The sequence below is a fragment of the Ceratotherium simum genome, chromosome 6 (assembly GCF_057802395.1).
Source record: "Ceratotherium simum simum isolate JZ-2026a chromosome 6, ASM5780239v1, whole genome shotgun sequence".
NCBI classification, from domain to species: Eukaryota; Metazoa; Chordata; class Mammalia; order Perissodactyla; family Rhinocerotidae; genus Ceratotherium; species Ceratotherium simum.
The window spans coordinates 58,353,990-58,379,663 of record NC_141905.1 but is presented as its reverse complement, the minus strand read 5'-3'; the positions used below and the strand labels follow the sequence as shown (position 1 = coordinate 58,379,663).

At 49.7% G+C, this 25,674-nt stretch overlaps 1 protein-coding gene across 2 annotated transcripts in view; it reads left to right on the top strand.

Annotated features, from left to right (window-relative positions):
• The window catches only part of RRP12 (ribosomal RNA processing 12 homolog), a 30,210-nt gene extending 17,647 nt beyond the window's left edge, over nt 1-12,563 (top strand). For both annotated transcript variants that reach the window (XM_087432367.1, XM_004427901.3), the window contains 14 exons: nt 376-534; nt 675-755; nt 977-1,082; nt 1,306-1,413; nt 1,931-2,088; nt 3,516-3,607; nt 3,799-3,960; nt 4,085-4,257; nt 4,478-4,606; nt 7,668-7,717; nt 9,780-9,852; nt 11,233-11,300; nt 11,636-11,718; nt 12,046-12,563. In XM_087432367.1, the coding sequence (XP_087288493.1) occupies nt 376-534; nt 675-755; nt 977-1,082; nt 1,306-1,413; nt 1,931-2,088; nt 3,516-3,607; nt 3,799-3,960; nt 4,085-4,257; nt 4,478-4,606; nt 7,668-7,717; nt 9,780-9,852; nt 11,233-11,300; nt 11,636-11,718; nt 12,046-12,148 (1,545 nt within the window). In that variant the 3' untranslated portion in view covers nt 12,149-12,563. The remainder of the gene's footprint in view (nt 1-375; nt 535-674; nt 756-976; nt 1,083-1,305; nt 1,414-1,930; nt 2,089-3,515; nt 3,608-3,798; nt 3,961-4,084; nt 4,258-4,477; nt 4,607-7,667; nt 7,718-9,779; nt 9,853-11,232; nt 11,301-11,635; nt 11,719-12,045) is intronic.
• Nucleotides 12,564-25,674: the final 13,111 nt, after the last annotated feature.

The following is a 25,674-nucleotide window of genomic DNA, read 5'->3' as shown; positions in this document are numbered from 1 at the left end:
GAGAGAGACCAGTGCTCCAGCTAGAAAGATGAGCGGGTGCACAGGCCTTGGTGCATTCCAGGCCCTGTGGGTTCCTGCTGCTGGAGGGAGCATGCCTTAGAGGTGGGTCAGTGGAATGGATTGGCGGGCTGGGTTGGCTTCACTCCCCGAAGCATCCCCTGCCTGGCAGAGTTAGCCTCTCACTGTCCATCTTCTGCCGGCCTTCTTGTCAGATCCCATGAGCCCCAGAGGGCGGCGTCAGCTTCTCTGAATCCCCTCCAGTGCTGTTAATCCCTACCACAGTTAAGGATGACTACTCTCTGAATGTCGTCAGATGGGTGGAGGACCCCCTGTTCCCCCTCCTCATCCATCCCTGTCCACCATGTGCCCTCCCAGAGCAAGGCCCATGGGGTACAGAAAAAGGCCTACCGCGTGCTGGAGGAGGTGTGTGCCAGCCCCCAGGGCCCTGGGGCCCGCTTCGTCCAGAGCCACCTGGACGACCTGAAGAAGACCCTACTGGATTCGCTGCGGAGCACCTCCTCACCGGCCAAGAGGGTGAGGACTCCAGGGGCAGCCCTGCTTGGCCTGAGGGAGGATGGGCGACACCAGGAGAGGACCACCATGGAGACAATTAGGGGGCTTCAGGGGCGGAGGAGGCATTGAGGGGACCTGACCATTGTTCCCCTGTCCTGCAGCCCCGTTTGAAGTGCCTCATACATATCGTGAAGAAGCTCTCAGCTGAGCACGAGGAGTTCATTGCTGCCCTCGTCCCTGAGGTGAGGGGTGCAGGAGCGGGGGTGTTTTTATGCTTTGAGCTGTTCCTTGGAATGTGGCTCCTGAGGGCCTGTCAGGATCAGGGGAGGGCAGTATCGGGGGTGAGGGTGGGCCCAATTCTCTGCTGGGAGTGTGGGTGCCCTTACCTGCCCCCTTCTGCCTCAGGCCGCTAACCCCAGGGTGGCCGGCTCAGGAGCACATGCTGACTGGGCTGTCTGGGCAGGTGATCCTGTGTACCAAGGAGGTGTCAGTGGGCGCTCGGAAGAACGCTTTTGCCCTGCTGGTGGAGATGGGCCATGCTTTTCTTCGGTTTGGCCCGAACCAGGAAGGTGAGGCCCGTGTGATATAGAGCTGGGGTGAACTCTGTACTCACCTGGGGGAGACACCCCTCAAAACCACTAGCCAAAGAGAAGTGGTAGGGAGAGCTGTCTGACTGTGGACCTGGGCAGGCTGCTGCTCTCTGGCCGCAGTCCCCCTCCCTGGGGGGCCCGAGATGTGGCGTGCAGAGTGGGCTCTGCCTAGTGTGACTCATCCTGGTCTCTGCCCTCCCAGACGCCCTGCAGCGCTTCCTCGTGCTCATCTACCCTGGCCTCGTGGGCCCTGTGACCATGGTCAGCTGCAGCATCCTGGCCCTGACACACCTCCTTTTCGAGTTTAAAGGTAAGTGCTACTTGTGTGAAGGCCTGGGAAGCCCTCAGGGTAGGAAAATGCCCAGAAGGTCAGGACAGGATGGCTATCAGAATGGGGAAAGGTCCCAGGGTGGAGGAAGAAGAGCCGGAACCAAGCCTGGCTGCCTCCCGTCTCCTCTGCTGCCAGCTCGGCCTTCCTCCCTCCAGACAGCTGCCCCACATCCCACTATCAGAGTGGACCAGAGGAGGCTAGATTTCACGCCCAGGTTTTAGTCCTGGTTCTGCCTCTTACCAGCAGCGTGAGACCTTGAGCAACTCTATGAACCTCTTGGAACCTCTCTTTCTTATCTCTAAAATGGGAGAGAAAACAGCACCTCCTCGTAGGGTAGCTGAAGGATGAGAGCAGATACTCCATGGAAAGTGACTAGAACCATGCCGGGCACATGGAGGTCCCCCAAATGTTAGCTCCTGTTCTTGTGATCTGGCGGGGGTCTCGGGTCTGGGTGGGGTCCTGGGTGTCTCTGACAGTAGCCCTCTGGCCACCACAGGTCTGATGGGGACCAACACAGTGGAGCAGCTGCTGGAGAACGTGTGCCTGCTCCTGGCCTCCCGCACCCGCGACGTGGTCAAATCGGCACTGGGCTTCATCAAGGTGGCCGTGGTTGTTGTGGACGTGGCACACCTGGCCAAGCACGTGCAGCTGGTGGTGAGTGCCCCCCTTCCCCTCGGTGGATGGGAGCATGGCCTCTGAGCTGCCCGCATGGACCCAGTGAGCCTCGAGGCCAGCAAGTTTCAAAAACATTTTGGTTACACACTAGCTTGTCCAACAGAAGGTCATGCAGGAGCTGTGGAAGGGACCAGTAGGGGAATGCCAGCCTGGTGGAGGTGAAGAAGGGACACAGTGCCCAGGCTACCTCTTGTCACCCCCCACAACCCCTCCACAGAAGCAAGGGCTCTGCAGGGCAAAGGCCAGTGGGCAGGCCCACCCCTCACTTTACAGATGGGGCAGCTGAGGCCAGAGATTTCGCCAGGTCTCAGTGCTAGTGAGAACAGCCCTGGGAACAAGGCTCAGGACTGAGACTGGGCCTTGCCCTGGCAGGGCCCCTCAGCTCGCTCTTTTCTCCCCGCTTGCATTTTGACCTTCTGGGTTTGAGGAGGCTTCTCTGGATGCCCCTGCTGGGCTGCAGAAAGGCCTGAAGAGCCCTCTGATATTGGGCCCCTGGCCCCCTCCAGCCGGACAGGAGTGCAGCAAGCTGGAACTGTCCGGACCCTCTGTCCGCTGTACCCACTCCCTCAGTTTCCCCTTTCCAGCTGGGTTGAGGTGCATCAGATCTCCAGGCCCCTCTTGCCTGTCGTCCTTGTATCTGGCCTTGAGTCAAGGCGACAAGGGGCAGATGGGGCAGATGGGAGTCAGTTTAGCCTGCCCCTGCCCTCCACAGCTTGCAGCCTCACTGGGGACGGAAGGTGGGAAGAACTGCTAGAGCAGTGATCTGTCGTGGAGTTTCCAGGATTGATAAAGACCCTTCAAAGGTTCAGTGGGGCCTGTCTCCCCAGCCCCACTGAAAGACACTGCAGACAATATCTGCCACCCACACGTTCCCAAACCAGGTTGTATGAAGACTTGAGAGCAGTCCAGCCGGAGATTAATTCAGGGCGATAGAGGGACATATGGAACCAAGAGAAATCTGATAGTGTCAGGGGCAAAGTGTGGGCTGTGGAATTAGATAGACCTGGGCTAACTCCTGCCTCTGTGGCCACTTAGCAGCCACTTAACTCTCTGTGCCTCAGTTTTCTCATCTATAAACTGGGGATGACAATAGTATCTGCCTCACTGGGTTGCTCTAAGGATTCAGTGAGATAAACATGTAAGGTGCCAAACACTGTTCAAAGGCTGAAGCTGTAATCTTGGTAGGGTGGTTGAGGATTGTCGTGAAGGCGGCTTTAGGGGAGAGATGGGGGCTGCCCAGACTGTGGAGCCTGATTGGACCAAGGGGTGGGCCAGGAGCAGGGCAGCTCTGACCCTCACCTTGTGGCCGGGCCTGATCGTCCTGTATCCCTGGTCTGGACCGTAATGAAAGCGGGCAGGGTGGAAGGCGCCTCCTCCCCCTGAAACCCTGGTGCTCTGCCCCGCAGATGGAAGCCATCGGGAAGCTCTCAGACGATATGCGGCGGCACTTCCGCATGAAGCTCCGCAACCTATTCACCAAGTTCATCCGCAAGTTTGGGTCTGTACACTGAATCTGGGGGAGCAGGGGAGCAGTTGGGGGTTTCCAGTCCCACCAGGGACCCTACAGAGAAGGGGCCAGGCCTGGAGACTAAGTCCCTCCCCTGTGCTGGAAGGGCTCTGGCTGAACGCCTACCTCTGGATGGTGCTCTCTGGCCAGTGCCCCTCACCAGCCCTTCTTGGCCCCCTCAGGTTTGAGCTGGTGAAGGGGCTGCTGCCCGAGGAGCACCACAAAGTCCTGGTGAACATTCGGAAAGCTGAGGCCCGGGCCAAGAGGCACCGTGCTCTGAACCAGGCTGCCGTGGAGGAGGAGGACGAGGAGGAGGAGGAGGCTGTCCAGGGCAAAGGCGACAGGTGAGACCCATGGTGGGGTCCTGGGGACCTGGTCTCCCCAACCCAAGCCTTCTCAGGCAATGCCCAGGGGCCCCTGCCTCTCCTCTCTTGGGAGCACCCTAACTTGGGGCTTCTCTGTCCTTAGCATCGAGGAGATTTTGGCTGACTCAGAGGACGATGACGGTGAGGAGGAGGAAAGGAGCCGGGGCAAGGAGCAGCGGAAGCTGGCCCGACAGAGGAGCCGGGCGTGGCTGAAGGAGGGTGGCGGGGACGAGCCTCTCAATTTCCTGGACCCCAAGGTGGCCCAGCGAGTCCTAGGTAAGCAAGAAGCGGCTGGCCTACGAGCGTAGAAAACAGGCTTGCCCTGGTGCCAGGTTTGGGGGTTGGGGAGTAGAGGCCAGTGGGCACCTTCACCTGTCACATGCACATTGTTGTGCTGTGGGCACCCGTCTGGGGCAAGACCTGGGCTTGTTGGTTACGATGAGGGTGTGAGTGGGTTAGCCTTCCACCTCCTCACTGCCCAACTCTACCATGCCAGCCACACAGCCTGGGCCAAGCCGGGGCAAGAAGAAGGACCATGGCTTCAAGGTGAGCGCTGATGGCCGGCTGATCATCCGGGAGAAGGAGGATGACAACGCCAAGACGGAGGAAGAGGAAGGCACTAAAGGTGGGGCCGCCTGCCCGTTCTGGCAAGGCAGCTGCTGCTGGCCGGGGGCAGGGCTGCACTCAGCTGTTCATTCACTCCTTCATTCAGTGACCATTTCTTGGGGAAACAGTTAAAAACAGGTGTAAGGAGCTTGTATCTAAGGCAACTTTCTCAAACTTTGTGAGTTTCTCCAACATTTTTGACCACATTAAGAAATCCTTTTATGTTGTAACCCAGCCGTTTATACAGTACTTCTATGATTCAAACAAAACTTTCAGAACTTCCTCTTACCATGTATGATGTGCTCTGTTGGTCTCTGTTCTGTTCTGTTTCTTTCCTTCTCCTCCTTTTTTTTCAAAAGTGTAAACTTGACTGAGACCCGGAACTCATTTAGAGGTGGAAAGAGCCAGACAGACTCCCAGCTTCCTGATTCCATTGTCTCCTGTTGTCCAGGAACCACTCAGGTGTAACTTCTCTGAGTTCTGTTTTGTCTTCCCTGCAGCCTCTTTGCACATATCATTCGTTAGATCACAAAAGCCTGCATCTTCTAAAATTTATCTGTCTTCCCCTTTTTTGGGTTCCCGCTGCCATGATCCCTGGGTGCTTGACTCATTGCCGCCCGTGCACCTAACTTACCTGCTGTGTGACTGTAGACAATTACTTAATCTGTGCCTCAGTTTCCTCACTCCAAAATGGATATAATACCAATGCCTACTTCAGAGGGTGTTGAGAAGATGAAACAGGTAACCTGTACAGCAAGTGTACGTGCTAGGGGACGCTGTTTCCTGATCTGGTCTCGTCACTGCTCCCTTCTCGCCCTTGATAATTCCCATCTACTTGCTCCCTTCTCACGGGTGTATTCCTGATGCTGAAAATGCGCCCCCCTCTCTTTCTGCCTTCCCAGACCCTCCTGGCTCTTTTAGATCCCAGCCCACGTCCTTCTTTGTGGCCTTTCCACGATCCCTCAGCCTTCGGGCCTTGTTGCCTCAGAACTCCCAGCAAGCCCAGGGACTGTCCAGGCTTCAGCACTTGGTCACATGCTGTCTTGTGACATCGTTTGGTAGTTGATTGACTTCACTTGATTTTGTCTTCCCTCCAACTCGTCATTTTCATACTTTTTTTTTTTTTTTAATACAGTCATGTGTCACTTAATGGCAGGGATGCATTCTGAGAAATGTGTCTTTGGGCAATTTCATCATTGTGCGATCACAGAGTGTACTTACACAAACCTAGATGGTATAGCCTCCTACACACCTAGGTTTTCTGGTACTGATCTTATGGGACCACCATGGTGTATGTGGTCCGTTGTTGGCTAAAATGTCGTTATGTGGTACATGACTGTATACTGATAGTTTTTTTTTTTTGGTGAGGAAGATTAGCCCTGAGCTAACATCTGTTGCCAATCCTCCTCTTTTTGCTGAGGAAGATTGGCCCTGAGCTAACATCTGTCCCCATCTTCCTCTGCTTTATATGGGACGCCGGCACAGCATGGCTTGGCAAGCAGTGCGTCGGCGCGCGCCTGGGATCCGAACCCACAAACGCCAGGCCGCCGCAGCGTAGCGTGCACACTTAACCAGTGCACCACCGGGCCAGCCCCAACTGATAGCTTTTTTAAAAAATCATGGTAAAATATACATAACATAAAATTTACCATCTTAACCATTTTTAAGTGTTCAGTTCTCTAGTATTAAGTTCATTCACATTGTTATATAACCAATCTCTTTTCATCTTGCAAAACTGAAACTCTATACACATTAAACAGTAACTGTGCATTTCCCCCTCCCCCCAACCCCTGACAACCGCCATTCTACTTTCTGTCTCTATGAATTTGAATTTGAATTTGAATATGAATCTAGGTACCTCATATAAGTGGAATCATTCAGTATTTGTCTTTTTGTGACTGGCTTATTTTCACTTAGCATAATATCCTTACAGTTCATCCACATTGTAGCTTGTGTCAGAATTTCCTTCCTTTTTAAGGCTGGCATTATTCTATTGTGTGTCTGTACCAAATTTTGTTTATCCGTTCATCCATCGGTGGACACTTGGGTTGCTTCCACTTTTGGGCTGTTGTGAATAAGGCTGCTATGAACATGAATGTACAAATATCTCTTCAAGATCCTGCTTTCAGTTCTTTTGGGTATATACCAAGAAGTGGAATGCTGGATCATATGGTAATTCTGTGTTTAATTTTTTGAAAAATGCCATACTTTTTTTCATAGTGGCTACACCAGTTTATATTCCCACCAACAGGACACAAGGGTTTCGGTTTCTCCACATCCTCACCAACACTTGTTATTTTCTGTTTTTTTTGATAGTAGCCCTCCTAATGGGGGTGACATGGTATCTCATGGTGGTTTCAGTTTGCATTTCCTTAATGATTAGTGAGGTTCTGCATCTTTTCATATGTTTGTTGTCTATTTGTATGTCATTTTGGAGAAATGTTTACTCAAGTCTTTTGCCCATTTTTTTGAGTTGTTTGTTTTTCGTTGTTGAGTTGTAGGAGTTCCTTATATATTCTGGATGTTAACCCTTTATCAGATGTATGATTTGAAAATATTTTATCCCATTCTGTAAGTTGCCTTTTCAGTCTGTTGATGTATCCTTTGACACAGAAGTTTCTAAATTTTAATGTTAACTACTTTATCTATTTTTACTTTTGCTGCTTGTGCTTTTTGTTGGTTCATACTTCTTTATATCTGCACACAGTGCCCAGCACATATAGGGCAAAAAAAAAGGATTCTCAAGTAGGAAAACAAAGCTGCCCTCCCGGCAAAGCGGAGTATATGTGGGGCTGCAGGAAACCTGGGGCTCTCTGAGAGTCAGAAAAAGCTGTATTACCGCAGAAGTGGGGTCACCTCTTCCTTGAGGGGCTATTGTCCAGGGGGCCTAGGATGGGAAGGAGAAAGGGGCAGTGTTCAGGGGTCTCATCTCCCCCAGAAGGACACAGGTTTTCTGGGGCTGGAGTTGGCAGCTCCCTCAGCCTGGTAAGCCCGGAGGAGGCAGGATGAAATTTGTGTGGGTTTTGGGAAAACGGAGGGCTTCCTGAGTACTTACAGGCCTCTCTTCCTTTTGGCTCCAGGGGAGGATGAAGAGATGGCTGACCTGACGGAAGAGACGGGCGTCCGGAGTGTGAGTAACTCCCCTGCCCTGCTTCCTCACTGCTTAGTAGAGCCCCGGCAGGCAGTCTAGAGGGTGTGGTGTGCATGTGCAGGGGCGGTGTCCTGGTTGACCACTCTGTGGGGCGTGGGAGGGGGCTTGGCTCCCTCTGAAGCACCGGTGCTTCCTTTAGTTGGCTGGGTTGTCCAGCTGGAGGAAGAAAGAGACGAAGCCCCTTGTCTCTCCACGGAGGGCACGTGCTGTGCAGGCCACAAGGGCAGCAGCTAGCCTGCGTGCTCCAGCGGGCGAGCTCCCGCATGGGTGGGGGCATCCACCTCTGCTGAGTGCTAGGGGCCCCCACACATTCCCTCACCTAATTCTCACGAGACATGGGGACTCTATCGTCCCTGTTTCCAGAGGGGCCTACAGATGGTAGGTAGCCTGCCCAAGGTCACAGAGGTCGTTAAATGTGTATGTCTCCAGGCCCCGGCTGCCCAAACTCCTGGCTTACATGTAAAGTGCAGGGCACTTAGTCACACTAAGTGGTGGCAGCTATTCTGTATCATCATTATCATCATTATTATTATTATTACTATTACTGTTGTATTGTATTTTTCCTGGAAATCTTTTTCTGGCTGAAGCCTCCCCAGTTCCTTCAGCATGTCTTCACAGGTGGCTTTGCAGTCCCTCTGCCGCCTACTCTTGTTCCTGGCCAGGGGACACTGACCACGGCCTCGAAGGATGGCCCCACAGGTCAACAGAGCAGGACTGGGGCACCTTGACTCAAGGCACCGAGAGGGACCTGGGGTGGCCACACTGCACGTTGGCTCATGGCAAGTCATCACCTGCCATCGAGGTCCCCAGGGGCTTTTTCACATGGCTGTTACTGAGTCGCACTCCTCTGCCGGCAGTTATGGGAGCATAAAATGCTGGGGTGCAGGTGACAACTGCAGTTGCCAGTGGGCAGAGCTGCTGCCACGTGCCATCTGAACCAAGAACAAGCCGAGCCATCACCCTCCATGATGTGACCAAAATCACATTTCCATCCAGTTTCTGTTTCTCTACTAGGAGCCCACTCTGCTGGACCTCGCCTACGGAACTGGGTGCCCCCGTTTCCTGGACACACCTTGTGTGGGCTCCAGCCTTCTTCCCTTTACCTGCCATACCTTCCCCTCTACCTGGCCCCTGCGTCAGTGAATGCTCCTCAGAGTGGGGTCTGAAACCCGCCCTGCCTCAGGATCTCCGGGGAGCTTAAGCCCCAGAAATCTGTAGTCTGAAGAGGCTTCCTGGGCAGTGTGGCAGCCAGCCCTGTGAGCTGAGGTCTCCCTGAACGAGGTCGCTCTGCCTTGCCTGGTCGTCAGTTTCTAGGTTCAGATCTCCTGGTGGGCTGGGCTGCTGTCAGGCCCGCCTCTCCCCCTCGGAGCACCTAACATGGTACCTGGCAGGTAGTAAGTGCCGATCGCTGCCTGTCGAGTGTAATTGGACCAGTTGACCTGTTCCATTGCCCCATGCTCACAGCTCCAGGGACAGTAGCGTTGTTGAGGGACTGTGATGACTGACTTGAGCGGGGGTCTCCCACCTGCCTGAGAGCCCTGGGAGCACAGGAAGTGGGTCTTGTTCCCTGTATCCCCAGGGCCTGGCACTTAGTCGGGGATCAGTGAGTGTTTGACTGACGGAGAGGATGGAGTGGAGTTTGTTTGAGGCCAAGAACTGGTAAAGCTGTTCTCTCCAAAGAGGCCGAGGGCCTCATTTTCCCTGTTAGGAAGTCTGGGGCTAAGCTGAGGTCAAGGTGCCCTGATAGGCATTTGTGACCATGTGGGGGAAGCTTAGTCTGGAGAGGCAGAGCAGGGGAGCAGCCGAGACGAGCTCTGCAGTGAGGGCCTAGGCTGGAACTTCACTCCTGTGCTGCCTAGCTATGTGATCTTGGTCAGTTACTTGCTCTCTTCTGAGCCTTAGTGTCCTCATCTGTAATTGGGGGATCGAGTGCTTGGCAGAGAGCCTTTCCTGCTAATGCAGGTTACGACTACTTTTACTGTTACCGTTCATGAGGATCGTCATGTCCCCTTGTTCACAAACTTTTATTTCCTCTTTGTAGAAAAAACACCAGAAGCTCAAGCATCAGAAAGAGGCTGACGATGAGGAGCTGGAGATGCCCCCTCAGTACCAAGGTGAGGCTTCCACTCTTCTCTTCTGGGACACTCTTTCCCGTTAGGCAGGGTCTGTTGCAGGCAGAGCCACAAGGTTGCACAGCCTGATTGCACTCAGTTGGCACTAGCAGAGATTGGTGTTACCTGAGACCGGGCTGGGGGCCGAGAGGGGTGAGGGAGAGCCTAGGGGTTAGGAGATCTGTGTACAGAACCCCCAGCCCTCTGGGGAGCCCTGGGCCCCATCTCTTCCCCACCCACCCAGGTCCTCCATGAGGCGTACAGCCCTCCACTTCTCCTGGGTGGGGTCTGCCTCTTGTCTGGCCCTGAGTCAGGCCGAGTGTGGCCTGTGTTGAGGCTGGTGGTTGGGAGTGTTAGTATTGGGCCTGCCCAGGGGGTTCCCCTGTACGTTTGTCTCTGGGCCCCCAGGCTGTTCCTCTCCCGCCTAGAGCCAGGGTAGGCCTCTGCCACCTCTCTTCTTCCTCCTTCCCCCCAGGGCAGCCTCTGCAGAGCCCCTGCCCCAAGCCCTGGCAGCAGAGCCCTTGCGTGCATCTGGAGGTCCAGGGACTCCTGTGGGAAGTGTCCTCAGAGCCCCATGGCATCCTAACCCAGCTGGAGAACCTCATGGCTCCTTGTCCTTGTGTGGCCCCCCAGGCCAGGGCCCAGCTCCCCTCCTCTGCTCTGAGATGGCCTGGTGCAGAAGCAGTAGTACCAGACGATGCAGCAAGAGGCCTAGGTTCAGGACTGCTTGCCCAGGTGCTTTTAGCTGTGTGACCTTGGCCCAGTCACACTGCCCCTCTGAGTTTCTAGTTTCTCACCTGTAAGAGGGCTTCATCAGAGAGTCCTTCTGAGCTGGCGTTGTAGGATTCCACCCACGACTGTGTTGAAGTCCAGGCTGGAAGTGATGCTGGCCCTGGAAGCACGTTGATCTCGCTCTGAGCCACAGTTTTCACGTCTGTACCAGGGGATCAGAGCTGCCTTTCTATCGCTCAGTGTTGGTGTCAAGCCTGAGTGAGATAAAGCCTGTAGTGCCTCATTTCACAGATGAGGTTAAGAGGCTCCAGAAAGTTAAGAGACTTGCCTGAAGTTAGAGCTGGGAGTTGAACCCAGGTCTGTCTGACTTCAAAGGCCCTGTTCTTTCTAGAACAAACGGAGCAGATGTAGCTTTGGAGAGGGTAGGGTATTTCATGTTAGTAGAAAATACGTATGTTCCCAGAGGTCACTGGTAGGTCTCTGGATTCTTCTCCAGGAAGGTCTTTGTCCTTGGTTGGTCAGGGATAGAGCCAGCCTCCTGGCCATGACTCATCTCCCCAGCAGCTCTCCCAAAAGAAGGTGACACTGCCTTCTCCCAGGAGGGGCTGCCCTGGCTTTGCCCGACTCATGGCCTCTGTGTTTCCCTTCTAGCTGGAGGCTCTGGCATCCATCGCCCTGTGCCCAAGAAGGCTACACCTGGCGCGGAATATAAGGCCAAGGTGGGAGCTGTGGGTGGGGCAGGGGGTCTCCTGGCAGAGACTCTGGGGAAGGGCGGGGCAGCCGTGCCCATCACCATCCTGGAGAGGCATCTCTGTGGAGCCAGACTGAGGTCACGCCAACGGGCACACTGAGGTCTGGTTAGCATCTAAAGTCCAGGCCTTTGTCGGATGGCCTTCCAGGCCTACGGGAAAGCCTACGGCTCTTTGATGCCGCCTAAGGCAGAGAATGAAGGGAAGGGAGGATATGGGGCCTGTCGTGGGGCCTGTCAAGTCAGGGGCAGAGGTGGAAGGGGAGCCCCACACTCCTAGCTGACTCTGTTTCTCTGGCTGAGCAGAAAGCAAAGGGTGACGTGAAGAAGAAAGGTCGGCTCGACCCCTATGCCTACATCCCCCTCAATAGAACCAAGCTCAACCGCAGGTACAGTGTGCAGGGTGGGGCACGGTGCTCTGAAGGGCCTTGTTCTTGTTAAACTCTCGACTCAATTGCTCAAGCATCTTCTGGTTTTTCAGTTTTACTTTTTAACATGCACCTTCATGTAGTTGGTACCTACATGTGTTGTTGCCTCGACTGCTCTTCTAAACGTGACAGCACATGGTCTGCCCAGATCACGTGCTGCCCACTGCCTGGCTGCACCCCTTCTCGCCCATTCCTGCTGATGCTGGGGGGAGCCATCTTTTGACATTGTGGGAAGGGAGGCCACCTGTCCTCAGCACGACGTGACCCTTCTGTTCCTTGTCTCTGCAGGAAGAAGGTGAAGCTGCAGGGACAGTTCAAAGGCCTGGTGAAAGCTGCCCAGCGGGGGTCCCAGGTGGGACACAAGCTCCGCAAAAAGGATCGCCGGCCCTGAGCCCCAGGGCCCCCAGGGCTGCTCTGTGGTCCAGCCTGAGGCCCTTTTCAGCCCCCCGGCTGCCTTGACACCAGCTCCAGATACTCCAGAGCCTGATCTGACCTGAACTCAGAATGACTTGGAACCAGGGCTTGGCTCCCAGAGGTACCCAGGATTTTGGAAGCTCCAAATGGGCCTCGTCCTTTAAAGGTGTCCCTGCGGCCTGGAGATGGGAATGCAGCCTCAGTGCCTCTGAGTAGGCCAGCGAGGCAGCTGTGCCTTCTGCCTCGAGTGGCCACGTGCAACAGAGTGGACAGTCTTCCATTTCCTCCAGCTGCTTGTAGCCACGTGGCCCTCTCAGCCTGGCTGTGGTCTGAGTGTGAGATTTGCTGTGAGCAGATGTAGAATAAACATGCACCACCATGCATTGTCCCTAGGAACAGTGTGTTTCATCACCTGCCCCTTCAGAGACAAGAACGGTGTGGTCATTGGCACCAGTGGCTTGACCCTTTCCCCTCCGATCCCAGCGTCTGGTCTAGGGCATAGCATGATAGCCCTAGGTCAGCCTTAGGATCTTGCCCAGGGATACCCACCTGTATCAGGAAATCTTCCCAACTTCACTTTACAGTCCCAGGCAGAAGGTGACATTGGGGGATCAGGAGGGCCAGCAAATGCTCTGGGGCTGTTCTGTGAAGCTGTGGTTGAGCACCAGGGACTCCGACTAGAAAGGGGAGGCAGCTGGCTGAGAGCTTAGAGCTGCAGCACTGGCTGCCCCAGGCTGCCCCTTGGCCCACGTTTCTCCCAGCAGCTTTGTTCATTGATTCAACAAAGTGTTTACTGAGCCCCTCTGTGTGCCACGCGCTGCCGAATCACCCACCTCCCTGATCCTCTCATTCTCTTTTTCCCAGACAAGTGGATCAAGGTGTGGTGCAAAGAGGACTATGATTCCTGCTGGCCAGCTTTGTTGGTCTGGAGCAGAGAAGGGAGTGGTGCAGACCTCCGGTTGCTCCTGGGATAACTTGTCCCATCAGCCCAGGGTACCCCTGTGTGTGCTTTCCCAGCAGGCATCAAGAAGCAATGAACCCAGGACTATTCCCCACCCCCAGATGTGAGGAATTGTGCTTTGTCCAATCGATAGGTATCCTCATCTCAAAATCTCCCCATTTGAGATGAGACCACACACACACACACACACACACACACACACTCTCTCTCTCTCTCTCTCTCTCTCTCTCTCTCTCTCTCTCTCTCTCTCTCTCCTTAATCATTTCCATTCCAGTTTAATGCCTTTGGCTCTGATAATGCTCCCAGGAGGCCCTGGGGACTGTTCCATTCATCCTCTAAGGGGACTCAAGTCTTGACTTGATCGATCCATTGCGTCCAGATTAGGGCATTTCCTCGTATTGATTTTGGGCCAGGAAGCTGAGAGGGCATTTCCTCGTATTGATTTTGGGCCAGGAAGCTGAGAGGAACCACACTTCGCCCAGAGGTGGCACTGTTTACGTGCCATGTTCACAGAAAGTCTAGAATTGGAGAGCAAGCAAGCAAGGTGGTCAAAAGAGATTAGAGATTTGCAAAGATGGCCTAACCATGTCCCCCCTTGTGACCCCTAGGACACAAGGGGGCTCAAATTAACCCTGTCCAGGCTCTTTCTTATTTCCTTTCTCAGGAACTGTAACCACACACAGTAGGAAGCTTCATGTAAAATAGGCATGGGTGTGAGCCAATTTGCCCAGCATCGATGTCTTAAAACAAATGTTTGAAGCCACGTTGCTTATCATTGCATATTTTCCGAGGATCTCTGTTTTCTGTCAAAGGCAGGAGGGGCGGGTAGCCTAGAAAGGTTGGTGTTAGTGATGTGCTCAACTCCATATCCTTTTGGAAGTAGACTTCAAAGCAAATTTTCTTGATGCAGAGGTGAGAATTAATCAGTCCCAGAAACTTCAGGTGCTTGAAACATCCGTTTGGAAAGTCAGTGCTGCTTTTGTTTCAACAGTGGGCGTGAAGGGGAATCGGGAGTATTCATCAATGCAGGGCTCGTTCAATTTCAGGGCAGCTGGAATGGTGGAGGGCCTCCACCAAGATCCAGATTCATGACTTTCATGATGCTTTTGGTAATGGCGGAAACTGCGACTTCTCCAGGCTTTGTTTTCTGGGGTCCATCCTCTAGTCATTCTCAGAAATGGAAGACAGAACAAACTGTACCTGACTGTACCAAAACTACCCTTGTCTTGGCCGAGCATGTGGGCGACGTTGGGGATTTGCAAAGGCAGTCTGCTCATGTCCCCCATCATGACACTTCTGGACACAGATGGGTCGGGTTAAACCAACCCTACCCTTCTCAGGAAACGTAGCTTCTCGTGATTGTGGCAGGAGGCCTGGTGGTGACTGTCCTCGCAGTTCATTCCTGGCAGTAGCTGTCTCATTTGCAAGCCTGCCTCAGTCCACGTGCTTGATCATGTCTTTTCTGTATTGTTTGCAACAAGTGAGAAAATTACTTAGGACGTTCAAGTAGTCTGTTTTCATTCTTCTTGGTTGCCTATGTTTCTTCAAAGGGTAACTTAGAAAATTAGAATGTATCCTATATTTCACTATAAAAGTAATAAAGATTCACAGAACATCTGGAAAAAACAGAAAAGTAAAAGCAAGGGCTAGAATCCTTCCACCAAATTCTCACTGTTGACCCTAGGATATTTCATCCCTGTTTTCTTTTGCTATACACAGGGCTTTTTGTGTGTGTGTGAGGAAGATCAGCCCTGAGCTAACATTCATGCTAATCCTCCTCTTTTTGCTGAGGAAGACCAGCTCTGAGCTAACATCTATTGCCAATCCTCCTCCTGATTTTTCCCCAAAGCCCCAGTAGACAGTTGTATGACATAGTTGCACATCCTTCTAGTTGCTGTATGTGGGACACGGCCTCAGCATGGCCGGACAAGTGGTGCATCGGTGCGCGCCCGGGATCCGAACCTGGGTCTCCAATAAGAGAGCGCGCGCACTTAACCGCTAAGCCACGGGGCCGGCCCATACACATGGCTTTTTTGATACAAAAATAGAGTTTTAGAATATAAGTTTAGGGCCGGCCCCGTGGTTTAGCGGTTAGGTGCACGTGCTCCACTGCTGGCGGCCCTGGTTCGGATCCCGGTGGCGCACCGACGCACCGCTTCTCCAGCCGTGCTGAGGCCGCATCCCACATACAGCAACTAGAAGGATGTGGAGCTATGACATACAACTGTCTACTGGGGCTTTGGGGGAAAAAATAAATAAAATTAAAAAAAAAAGAATACAAGTTTATATTCTAAATGTGCACCTGGCTATCACAAAGTTTTTCCCCTACTGATGTAAACACTTCATAAACCTTGTTTTCAATGGCCTGGCTTAAACATCTGCCTTGTGGACGTAGCTCAGTTTATTTACAAAGGATCTTCGAGTCCATAAATGTGTTGCTGTTTGACGTACGCAGGAGTTGAATGCCATCGCTCGATGCTGGATCACGTGCAAAGCAATATTTAGAAAATGACATGATGACTGCTCTTCTATTTTTGATATACATTATTATGAATAGATAGATGACTGTACTCCAGAAAAAAACCCTGATTTGGAGCAGTGCAAGCTGGCTCGCCATTTTCTGAAATCACGCTTAATGTAGCTACTGCCATTAGAAACATTTACCAAGCTATTAGCGGCTGGCCGAGTCATCCAGGGCCAGGGCTGCAGTGCAGAAGGTTTTCTCCCATGCAAAGTCCTACTGATTGGTCATGGAAGTGCCTAGAACAGGATTTTGAGGCTGTGGTCAATAATCAGTAAATATTGATTAAGAACGTGGGTGGAGTGTGTGGTGGCCTGCCGCTACCTCAGGCTGCATACTCATTCCTGGGCTGAGGTCTGGATATCAGCTTTGCAGGTCTAAAATCAGAGTTGATCAGGTTCAGAGAGGAAAAAACAGACTCACAAGAGACCTGGTCAAAATTGTAATTTATTAATTTGTAGTGTGAAAAATACTGCCAAGAGACCTGAGACTTGCTGTCATGGTGACTGCTCACTACACACTCTCCCCTGCATAGGAAGTCAGAATAGGTGGCTTTAGGGCCGGCCCTGTGGCATAGCAGTTAGGTGCGCGCGCTCCACTGCTGGTGGCCCGGGTTTGGATCCCAGGCGCACACCGATGCACTGCTTGTCAGGCCATGCTGTGGTGGTGTCCCATATAAAGTGGAGGAAGATGGGCACGGATGTTAGCCCAGGGCTAGTCTTCCTCAGCAAAAAGAGGAAGATTGGCATGGATGTTAGCTCAGGGCTGATCTTCCTCACAAAAAACAAAACAAAACAAAACTATATTAATAGGTGGCTTTAGTGAGCATGGAACAGGGCAAAAGGAATCATGTGAGGGATATATTAGTGACGTCATTGAGGTAGGACAGTTTTCCAGGTGTGTGGGATATACCTGCCCACTGGGTCCCCCTCTATTCTGGTTAGTGCTGCAGAACTGGCCAGATCCTTCCTCTCTGGTGTCTTCTAGACCAAATGGAGCCACTTACCTGCTGTTGAGAAGCTCTTCTGAGATTTAATGTGGCTCCTGCTTCCACAGGCAGGGATGCCTGGATTGAATTTCCAGAATTCAAAGCCCAACTCTTCTGGCTTTCAGCAGGGAGACGTCCTGTTCCCTCTGGGGCCTTGTACAGATAACTAATCCTATCCATGATGTGTGGACTGAAGGGTTTAACTTCTAGAGGGCAGCTTGATTTCCCGATTCCAGGGATGTCACGCTGTAGACCCATGGGTACCAATGCCAGAGCTGATACGATTTTAGGTCAGAATTTCAGAGAGGACCTGAGGCACCAATGACCGACAGATGGATTTGTGAATGGTGCCAGGAACTGCCTGTACAGTCCTTAGGGCTCCTCTGCAGGTTTTGCAGGCTCTGGAAAAATCTTCCTTTGAACCAGAATGGTTACTCCACCATAGATCTTAGACTTGAGGCCACTGAGCCTGAAGTACACACGCTGATAACCTGCGACCAGCCCTCAGTTGTAAATATGCTCATAAAAATGACAAGGCACAGTACATATTACCCAAGCAGATTTTACACGGCTACGTGTATTGATTTAATCGTTGTGTGATAGATAATGCTTATCTAAAAATGCCTTCCTTAATCATTCCAGCAGCTAGTTCAACTTGTTGCAAGTAGGTGGAGTACACCTCCAAAACAAATACTAATCAGCCAGCAAAGCTGACATCTAGTATTTATTCTGAAGAAAATCCTTCTCTGCCCGCATGAGGACTATCACAGGGGTCACGTGGATCCCCTCCCTCAGGACTTCACACAGGGGCACGGTCAAACCTGATCCACACCTGCCAGATTCGAATCTCCTGCACAGACACAGAGGCAATTACAACTCGAACTGTACAGAGCCCTCCAGTTCAAACACGATCGCACGCACCATCTCTTTCGATCCCTGCTATGGTCGCATGATGATTGTGGTTATTGTTATCATGATTCCAACTTTACAGCTGAGAACCCAAAGGCAAAGTGAAACAGGTGGCATAAGGTAGCGCCCAGGCCTCCAGGTTCAAGCCCAGGCTCTTGCAACCTGTGTAACTAAGCCCTGGGGGAGAACACGGTGTTGCAAAGAGGCTTGGCTGTGAATTTCAAAACTTAGGCTTGGCTGTGAATTTCAAAACTCAGCGAGCAGTTGGGACACCAGCGTCTGTTCTCCTCAGATCATCCCCCTGCAGGCTCTTCACCCCCAAAGTCCTGCGACTCCGACTAAAACCAATTACAGTGCAGGTCTCTTTGTACTTGGTGACAGGAGCGCGGAGTTGTACCAGGACTGACTTTCTCCAGGACTGAGGGCTGGGCGGGGGCAGGGCAGGGCTGCTTGCTGGGTATTCCTTCCTCTTCTGTTTTCAAGGAAGGGGATGGAGTTGGCCTGCAAGTCTTTCCTTTCTTCCTTTTCATCATTTTCTTCTTCTGCATTCCTTATTTTCTCTCTCTCTCTCACGTGCGCGCGCACACACACACACACCTGCATTGTGCATTTATTCCAAGCAAAAGACTTTTGTCCAAATAAAGCATTTTCTGAGGCATAGGAGGTACAGTAGTAAGAAAAACAGGCTGTTTGCCTTCATGAAGTTCATGAGGACAGGACAGATACAGTAAATAAATAAATCGGGTTGATTGGATAGTGCTGTGAAGTCTAGGTGTGGATGCTGTGGAGGGACCTGATTTGGATGAGGGGGCGGAGGGGAAAGGGCCTCTGGGAGTGGATGGTGTCTGAGACCTGAAGGGCGAGCAGGCCTAAACAACCCAGGCTCCAAAATTTCCAGAGCCTGGGGCCTAAGGGCAGCGATTTGGTGGGAAGGTGGGCTTGGGCGGGGACCTGTCTCGAAGCTCCATTGCACACCCGGCTCACATTTTTGCTTAGATTGTGTGCTTATATGCGTGTGTGTGGTCGGGGTTGAGGGACTCCTCTCACCCAGTTTTGGGCCATGCTCCAGACTAAGGAATAGCGCGTGCAGAGGCTCTGGAGCTGAAGAGTGTGGCCTCTTCAAAGAGCTGGCGGGAGGCCAGGGTTGCTGGCCCAGGGGAGCCAGGTGCAGAGAGGGGCAGCTGAAGACAGGGGAAGCTGCAGGTGGTGGTGTTTCACAGGGCCTTGAATTAACCTAAACAAAATGGGGGGGGGGGGGCGGGGCAGCTATGCAGGCGACGGACTTGAGCTTTTTTTTTTTTAAAGATCACTGGCTGTTGTGCAAGTCATAGACTGGAACAGGGCCAGAGAAAACGAGGAGACCCGCCAGGAAGCTGCTGTTACAATCCAGACAAGACGAGGTGAGGCGTTAGGCTAGGGTGGTAGGTGGCGGTGGGTGGTGGTGCCAGTGGTGGCGATGATGAGAAGTGGCTGTAAGTGGTATGAAAACTGCAACCTGAAGTTCAGTGCTGTTGGTGGTGGGATCTTCAGCTTCAGTAGGGGGACAGCAGGCCCCTTGTTTGCTGGACCATAAGGCTGGACAAAGTTCATTCATTCAATCATTCAGCCCTTTTTTATTGTTGCCTCCTGTAAGGCTGGCTCTTCCCTAGGCACTGGGGCTACATCAGAGAACAAAACAACTCCCAGCCTTCACAGTGGATCAAACAAAAGAAATACAGAGTTTTAGCATGTTAGGTAGTGATAAGCGTTATGGAGATTTATAAAGCAGAAAAGAAGATGAGGAGTACTGGATGGGATGGAGGGGTAGTTTCAACTTTGAGCAATCAGAGAAGGTGGTTAAAGGCTTGAGGAACTGAGCCTTTAGGTAACGCCTGTAGATGGAGGAAGCAGCAAGTGCAAAGGCCCTGAGGTAGACATTTGCTTGGGGTGTTCAAAGAAAAGCATCTGGAGCTGAAAGAGTGAGAGGGAGATGAGATCAGGATGTGAATTGGGGCACATGGCATGGGGTCTTGTAGAACACTGTAAAGACTTTGACTTTTCCTCCCAGTGGAAAGGGGAGCCATTGGAAGATTGTGAATGTAGGGGTCACATGATCTGGAGTGGCCATCATCTAACTGAGATGGGAAAGACTGCAGATGGAGCATTTTGGGGCAGAAAAGTCAGAAGTTCAGTTTTAGATGTATTGAGTTTGAGATGCTGTTAGCTGTTAGACATCCAAATGGAGGTGTATCTAGCAGCTAGAGCAGCTAGATACATGAATCTGGAACTCAGAGGAGAGCTCCAGCATGGGTGCGTACATTTGGGAGGGGTGTGTGTGTGTGTTTCAAGCATATAGACTGGGATATCAACAAGTGGGCAGTGTAGATAGAGAAAAGAATACCTCTAAGGCCTGAGCTTGTGACACTCCAACATGAAGAGCAGATAAGGAAGAACAGCCAGTGAGATAGAAAAAACAAACAAAACAAAACAAAAGACCAGGAGAACGCGGTATCCTGGAAGCTCAGTGAAGATGATGTTTTAAGGAAAAGGAGGCTATCAACTGCATCAAATCTGCTGAGAGGTCAAGTAAGATGAGGATTATTAGATTTAGTGTTACGAAGGTCCTTGCTGGTTCTGTGAACTAGGCAATGCAGTCCAAACTTCTCTCTGAAATTCAACTAAAGAAAGTAGGATGAAAGATTAAAAAAGACAAACAAGACTTCTTAAAAACAGCAAAGAGCTAACAGGGTAGTGAGGAATTACCTGACCAAGTCGCAGGAGCAGATAGGGACCAGAGAGGAGAGCCTAGCAAAAGGGGAACTTTTGCTGGGTGGGTGGATGGTGGGTGGTGGTGGTGTAAATTAGGAAGAGTCAATTGTGAGGCTGAAATGTAATTTTGGTGGCCTCACGGGGTTAAGGGGACAAAAGTTGGAGTTTGGAAACCACCAAGAGTAGAGACCCAAATAAATTACACATGCACACCTTAGGCTGGGACCCTAATGGACTACAACCTAGGAGTAAGGGTAAATCTAAGGTGTGTCACATACACTTGCAAACTACCATCATGTCGTCTGGGTGGCCCGGGAAATCTTGAGGCTAGAACTTGGATTAAGGGGTTCCAGACTGCTAGTGTCCACAGGAATTTGGCAGAAACAAACAGAAATCCTACGTGGAGGATGGCAACATAATCCTAGGTCCCAAATTATTTCTACAAATAATTTTTCAAATACAATGTCCAGTATTCAATCAAAGATAACAATCAAAGCATACTAGGAGACAGTAAAGTATGAGTAACAAACAGCAAGAACATACCACAGGCAATCTGTTCACACCTCTATGACTTCACTCATCACACTGTGCTGTTATTATTTATGTCTCTTTCCCAGTGGGAAGCATTTCTTGGTTGCTTCTCCAGCATCCATTCCATCCTTTTCCCTTCCCATCACTCTTGATTTCAGTTCTGTTAATAATGTGGTACTGGAGAGGCTGGCTCTATTACCAGCTCTAGGAGTAGGGCATGCGAGCTATCCACAGAGTCTATCCTCCTGTCCACAGGATTAGTTCAGGGGAGAACATGTGAACTAAGCCAGTCCAATGGGTGAATCTCAGCCCTCTTGGAAAAGATGCTGATACACAGACTCTCTGCTCTTGGATAAGAAAGCACATCCCTCTAACAGCTGCTGGCTGCTACGTTGATGGTAGCTAGCTACAGGATGAAACCAACACCATGGAAGACCAAATGGAGAACTGGAAAGAAATCAGGGTTTTGGTGACAATGTTAAGCTGCTAGAACAAGGTTTATCTGAAGCTCGACCTGCTTCTAGAGCAGCCTTGTCCAATAGAAATATAATGCAAGCCGTCTATGTAAATTCTCTAGTAGCCACATTAAAAAGTAAGAAAAAAAGGTGAAATTAATTTTAATAATATATTTTATTTAACCTAATATAGCCAAAATATCATTTTCACATATAATAATGTAAAACATTATTAATGAAATATCTTACGTTCTGTTATTCACATTAAGTCTACGAAGCCCAGTGTGCATTTTACACTAAACAGCACATCTCACTTCAGACCAGCTACATTTCCAGTTCTCAATAGCCCTGTGGGGCTGGGGACTACCAAACTGACACCGCAGCTCTAGAGTTTCCCTTTACTGAACCAATAAATTCCCTTAAAACAATTTTTAACAGCTTTATTGATGTATAAATTATATACCATAGGATTCACCTGTTGTAAGTTCTATGAACTTACAGTTCTATGAACTTTAGTATAATTTTTTTTTTTTTTTTTAAAGATTTTATTTATTCATTTTTTTTTCCCCCCAAAGCCCCAGTAGATAGTTGTATGTCATAGGTTCACATCCTTCTAGTTGCTGTACGTGGGTCTCGGCCTCACGTTGGACGGAGAAGTGGTGCCTCGGGGCGTGCCCGGGATCCGAACCCAGGCCGCCAGCATCAGAGCGCACGCACTTAACCGCTAAGCCACGGAGCCGGCCCGAACTTTAGTATAATTTATAGGTTGTGCAACCATCACCAACCTCCAGCTTTAGAACATTTCCATCACCCCAAAAAGTCCCCTCGTGCCCCTGTGTTGTTACTCTCTGCTTCCATTCCACAGCCCCGGGAAAGCACTGGTCTGCTTTCTGTCTCTCTAAATTTGCCTTTTCTGGATTTTTCATATAAATGGAGTCATATAATACGTAGTCTTTTGCATCTGGCTTCTTTGATTTAGCATAGGTAGTGTTTTTGAGGTTCATCCATGCTTTAGCATGTATCAGTAGTTCATTTCTTGGTATTGCTGAGTAATATTCCAGGGTATGGATATACACACATTTTGTTTATCCATTCACCAGTTGATAGACATTCAGATTGTTTCCAATTTTGAGTTATTATGACTAATGCTGCTAGAAACATTCACAATCAAGTCTTTTCGTGGACATATGTTTTCATTTCTCTTGAGCAGAGTCTTCGGAGTGAAATTCCTGGGTCATACACTAAGTTTATGTTTAACCTTTTAAGAAGCTGCCAAATTGTTTTCCAAATAGCTGACTATTTCACATTCCCATCAGTGATGGATGAGGATTCCCATCTTTCCACATCCTTGTCTACAGTTGGTATTGTCTGTCTTTTTTAATAGCCTCCTAGTGGGTTGGCACTGGAATCTCATTGTGGTTTTCAGTTGCATTTTCCTAATGATTAATGATATTTGAGCATCTTTTTCTGTACTTATTAGCCATTTGTATATCTTCTTTTTTTTTTTTTTGTGAGGAAGATCAGCCCTGAGCTAACATCTGATGCCAATCCTCCTCTTTTTTCTGAGGAAGACTGGCCCTGAGCTAACATCCATGCCCATCTTTCTCCACTTTATATGGGACACTGCCACAGCATGGCTCGACAAGCAGTGTGTCGGTGCATGCCCAGGATCCTAACCGGCGAACCCTGGGCCGCAGCAGCAGAGTGCACGCACTTAACCGCTTGCGCCACCGGGCCAGCCCTGTGTATCTTCTTTAGTGAAATATCTATTAAAATCTTTTGTCTGATTTTTTAATTAATTAATTTTTATGGTATTTTATTTTCTTATTGATATCTTTTTTATAACAGTTTTATTGAAATATAATTCACATACCATAAAACTCACCCTTTTAAAGTGTACAACTCAGTGTTTTTTGGTTTATTCACAATGTCGTACAACCATCACCACTATCTAATTCCAGAACATTTCCTTCATCCCAAAAAGAAAACCCATATCCATTAAGCAATCATTCCCTATGCCTTACTCCCCTTCCCCTTATCCCCTAGAAATCTACTTTCTGTCTCCATGAATTTGCCTATTCTGGATATTTCATGTAAGTGGAATCATACAATATGTGACCTTTTGTGTCTGGCTTCTTTCACGAGCATAATGTTTTCAAGTTTCATCCATGTTGTAGCATGTGTCAGTACTTCATTCTTTTTTATGGCCAAATAACATTCCATGTATGGGTGTACCGCGTTTATTCATTCATGAATTGATGGACATTTGGGTTGTTTCCACTTTTTGACTATTGTGAATAATGCTGCTATGAACATTTGTGTGCAAGTTTTTACATGGACATATGCTTTCAGTTCTCTCAGGTATGTACCCAGGAGTGGAATTGCTGGGTCATATGCTAACTCCACATTTAACTTTTTGAGGAACTGCCAAACTGTTTTCCAAAACAATTGCACTATTTTACATTCCCACCAGCAATATATGAGGGATCCAATTTCTCCACATCCTTGCCAATACTTACTGCCTGCCTTTTTCTTTCTTTTTCCAGGCAACTAGCACTCTTTTTCTTTTCATTGTGGTAAAATATAGATAACACAAAATTTATCATTTTAACCATTTGAAGTTAATTGAAAATTTATCATTTTAACCGTTTAAAGTATGGTTTGGTGGCATTAAGTACATTCACATTGTTTTGCAACCATCACCATCATCCATCTCCAGAACTTTTTCATCTTCCCAAAGTGAAACTCTGTACTCATTAAACAATAACTCTCCGTTCCCCTCTCCCTTCGGCCCCAGAAGCCACCATTCTACTTTCTGTCTCTATGAATTTGACTACTCTGCGTACCTCATATTAGTGGAATCATGGCAATATTTGTCCTTTTGTGATTGGCTTATTTCACTTAGCATAATGTCCTCAAGGTTCATCCATGTTGTAACATGTCAGAATTTCCTTCCTTTTTAAGGCTGAATAATATTCCATTGTGTGTATACACATGTTTTTTTCCATTCATCTGTCGATGGACATTTGGCTTGCTTCCATCTTTGGGCTATTGAGAATAATGCTTCTATGAACATGGGTGTACAAATACCTATTTGGGTCCCTGCTTTCAGTTCTTTCAACTTGGGGTGTATACCCAGAAGTAGAATAGCTGGATCAATGTTAATTCTGTTTAATTTTTTGAGGCTTGGAGCCACTTCTACAGGGCAGGGGCCACTACTTAAAGACACTTGGCCCCAAAGTTCCTACCTTACGCTTGTGTTAGTCTGTTTACCTTTTAGAGGATTTTCCTTTGTGTGGAAACCACTAATCAACCATGTTTTAAACGGTTTTATTTGCAGTAGACTTTCATTGTTCGGAAAAGAGAAAAGGAAAGTCGCTTTAAGGAGCCAGGTGTAGAGGAGAGCACCAAACACTCCGCAGCAGCTCAGGGGAGTTACTCATTGATGTATTCTCTGCCTTCACTCTTTCTATGCAGCCGGCGTTGTCTTGGCTGAAGGCTGCATGGGATGTGGCAGGCTTGGAGCGCTCATTCAAGCACTGGCCTAGCCAGAAGAGTGGGTTCTGGTCAAAAGTAAAAAAAATGTCAAAAAGTAAAAGTAGGCGCCCTTCACCCTGGGTACTCCCAAACCAACTCCTTTCCTCCTTCTGCAAGCGTGGGAAGTGGTTTGGCAGAGCTAATAATAGTTTTGTTGGGATATCATGGTGGTAAGGAGAGGGAGGGTGAGAGGTTAAAAAATTACATGTGGTAGTAATAGTAATACATATCATCATAACGACCATTGTTATAACAACCACCATTGCAGAATGTCCCGAGGAGCAACGTTACCCCAGGTGAGGACCGCTGAGTTAGGGTGACCAACTGTCGTGGTTTGCCTGGGACGAGGGGGGTTTGCCAGGACACTGGACTTTCAGTGCTAAAGCCATGGGAGTCCCAGGCAAATTGAGACAGTTGGTCACCCTAAGTCCAGTCCCCCACTTGCTAGCTGTGTGACCTTGGGCTGGTTTCTTTACTCTCTGTGCCCCAGTTTCCCCAAAGATAATATCCTCAGAGATAATCATCTAACTCGTACATTTGTTTTGAGAATAAAATAAAACATATGTACAGCATGAAGCTCAGTACATGGTATGTAATAACTACAAATAAATGTTAGGTATTATCACCTAAATTCTTATGAATTTAACCTTGCAAAGTTTGTTCTTTTGGGGAGACAGCAGTTTTTATTTATTTAAATATATGGTCCATCCACATCCACAAATTTATATAATAAAAGCCAAATATACAGCAAGACTGCTAAAAAGAAAATATTAAAACCACCTAGTAGAAGAGAGAAAAGAATGAGCCCCACGTCAAGGCGAATAGGTTTCTAGAAGTGTGCATGCAGTGGTCC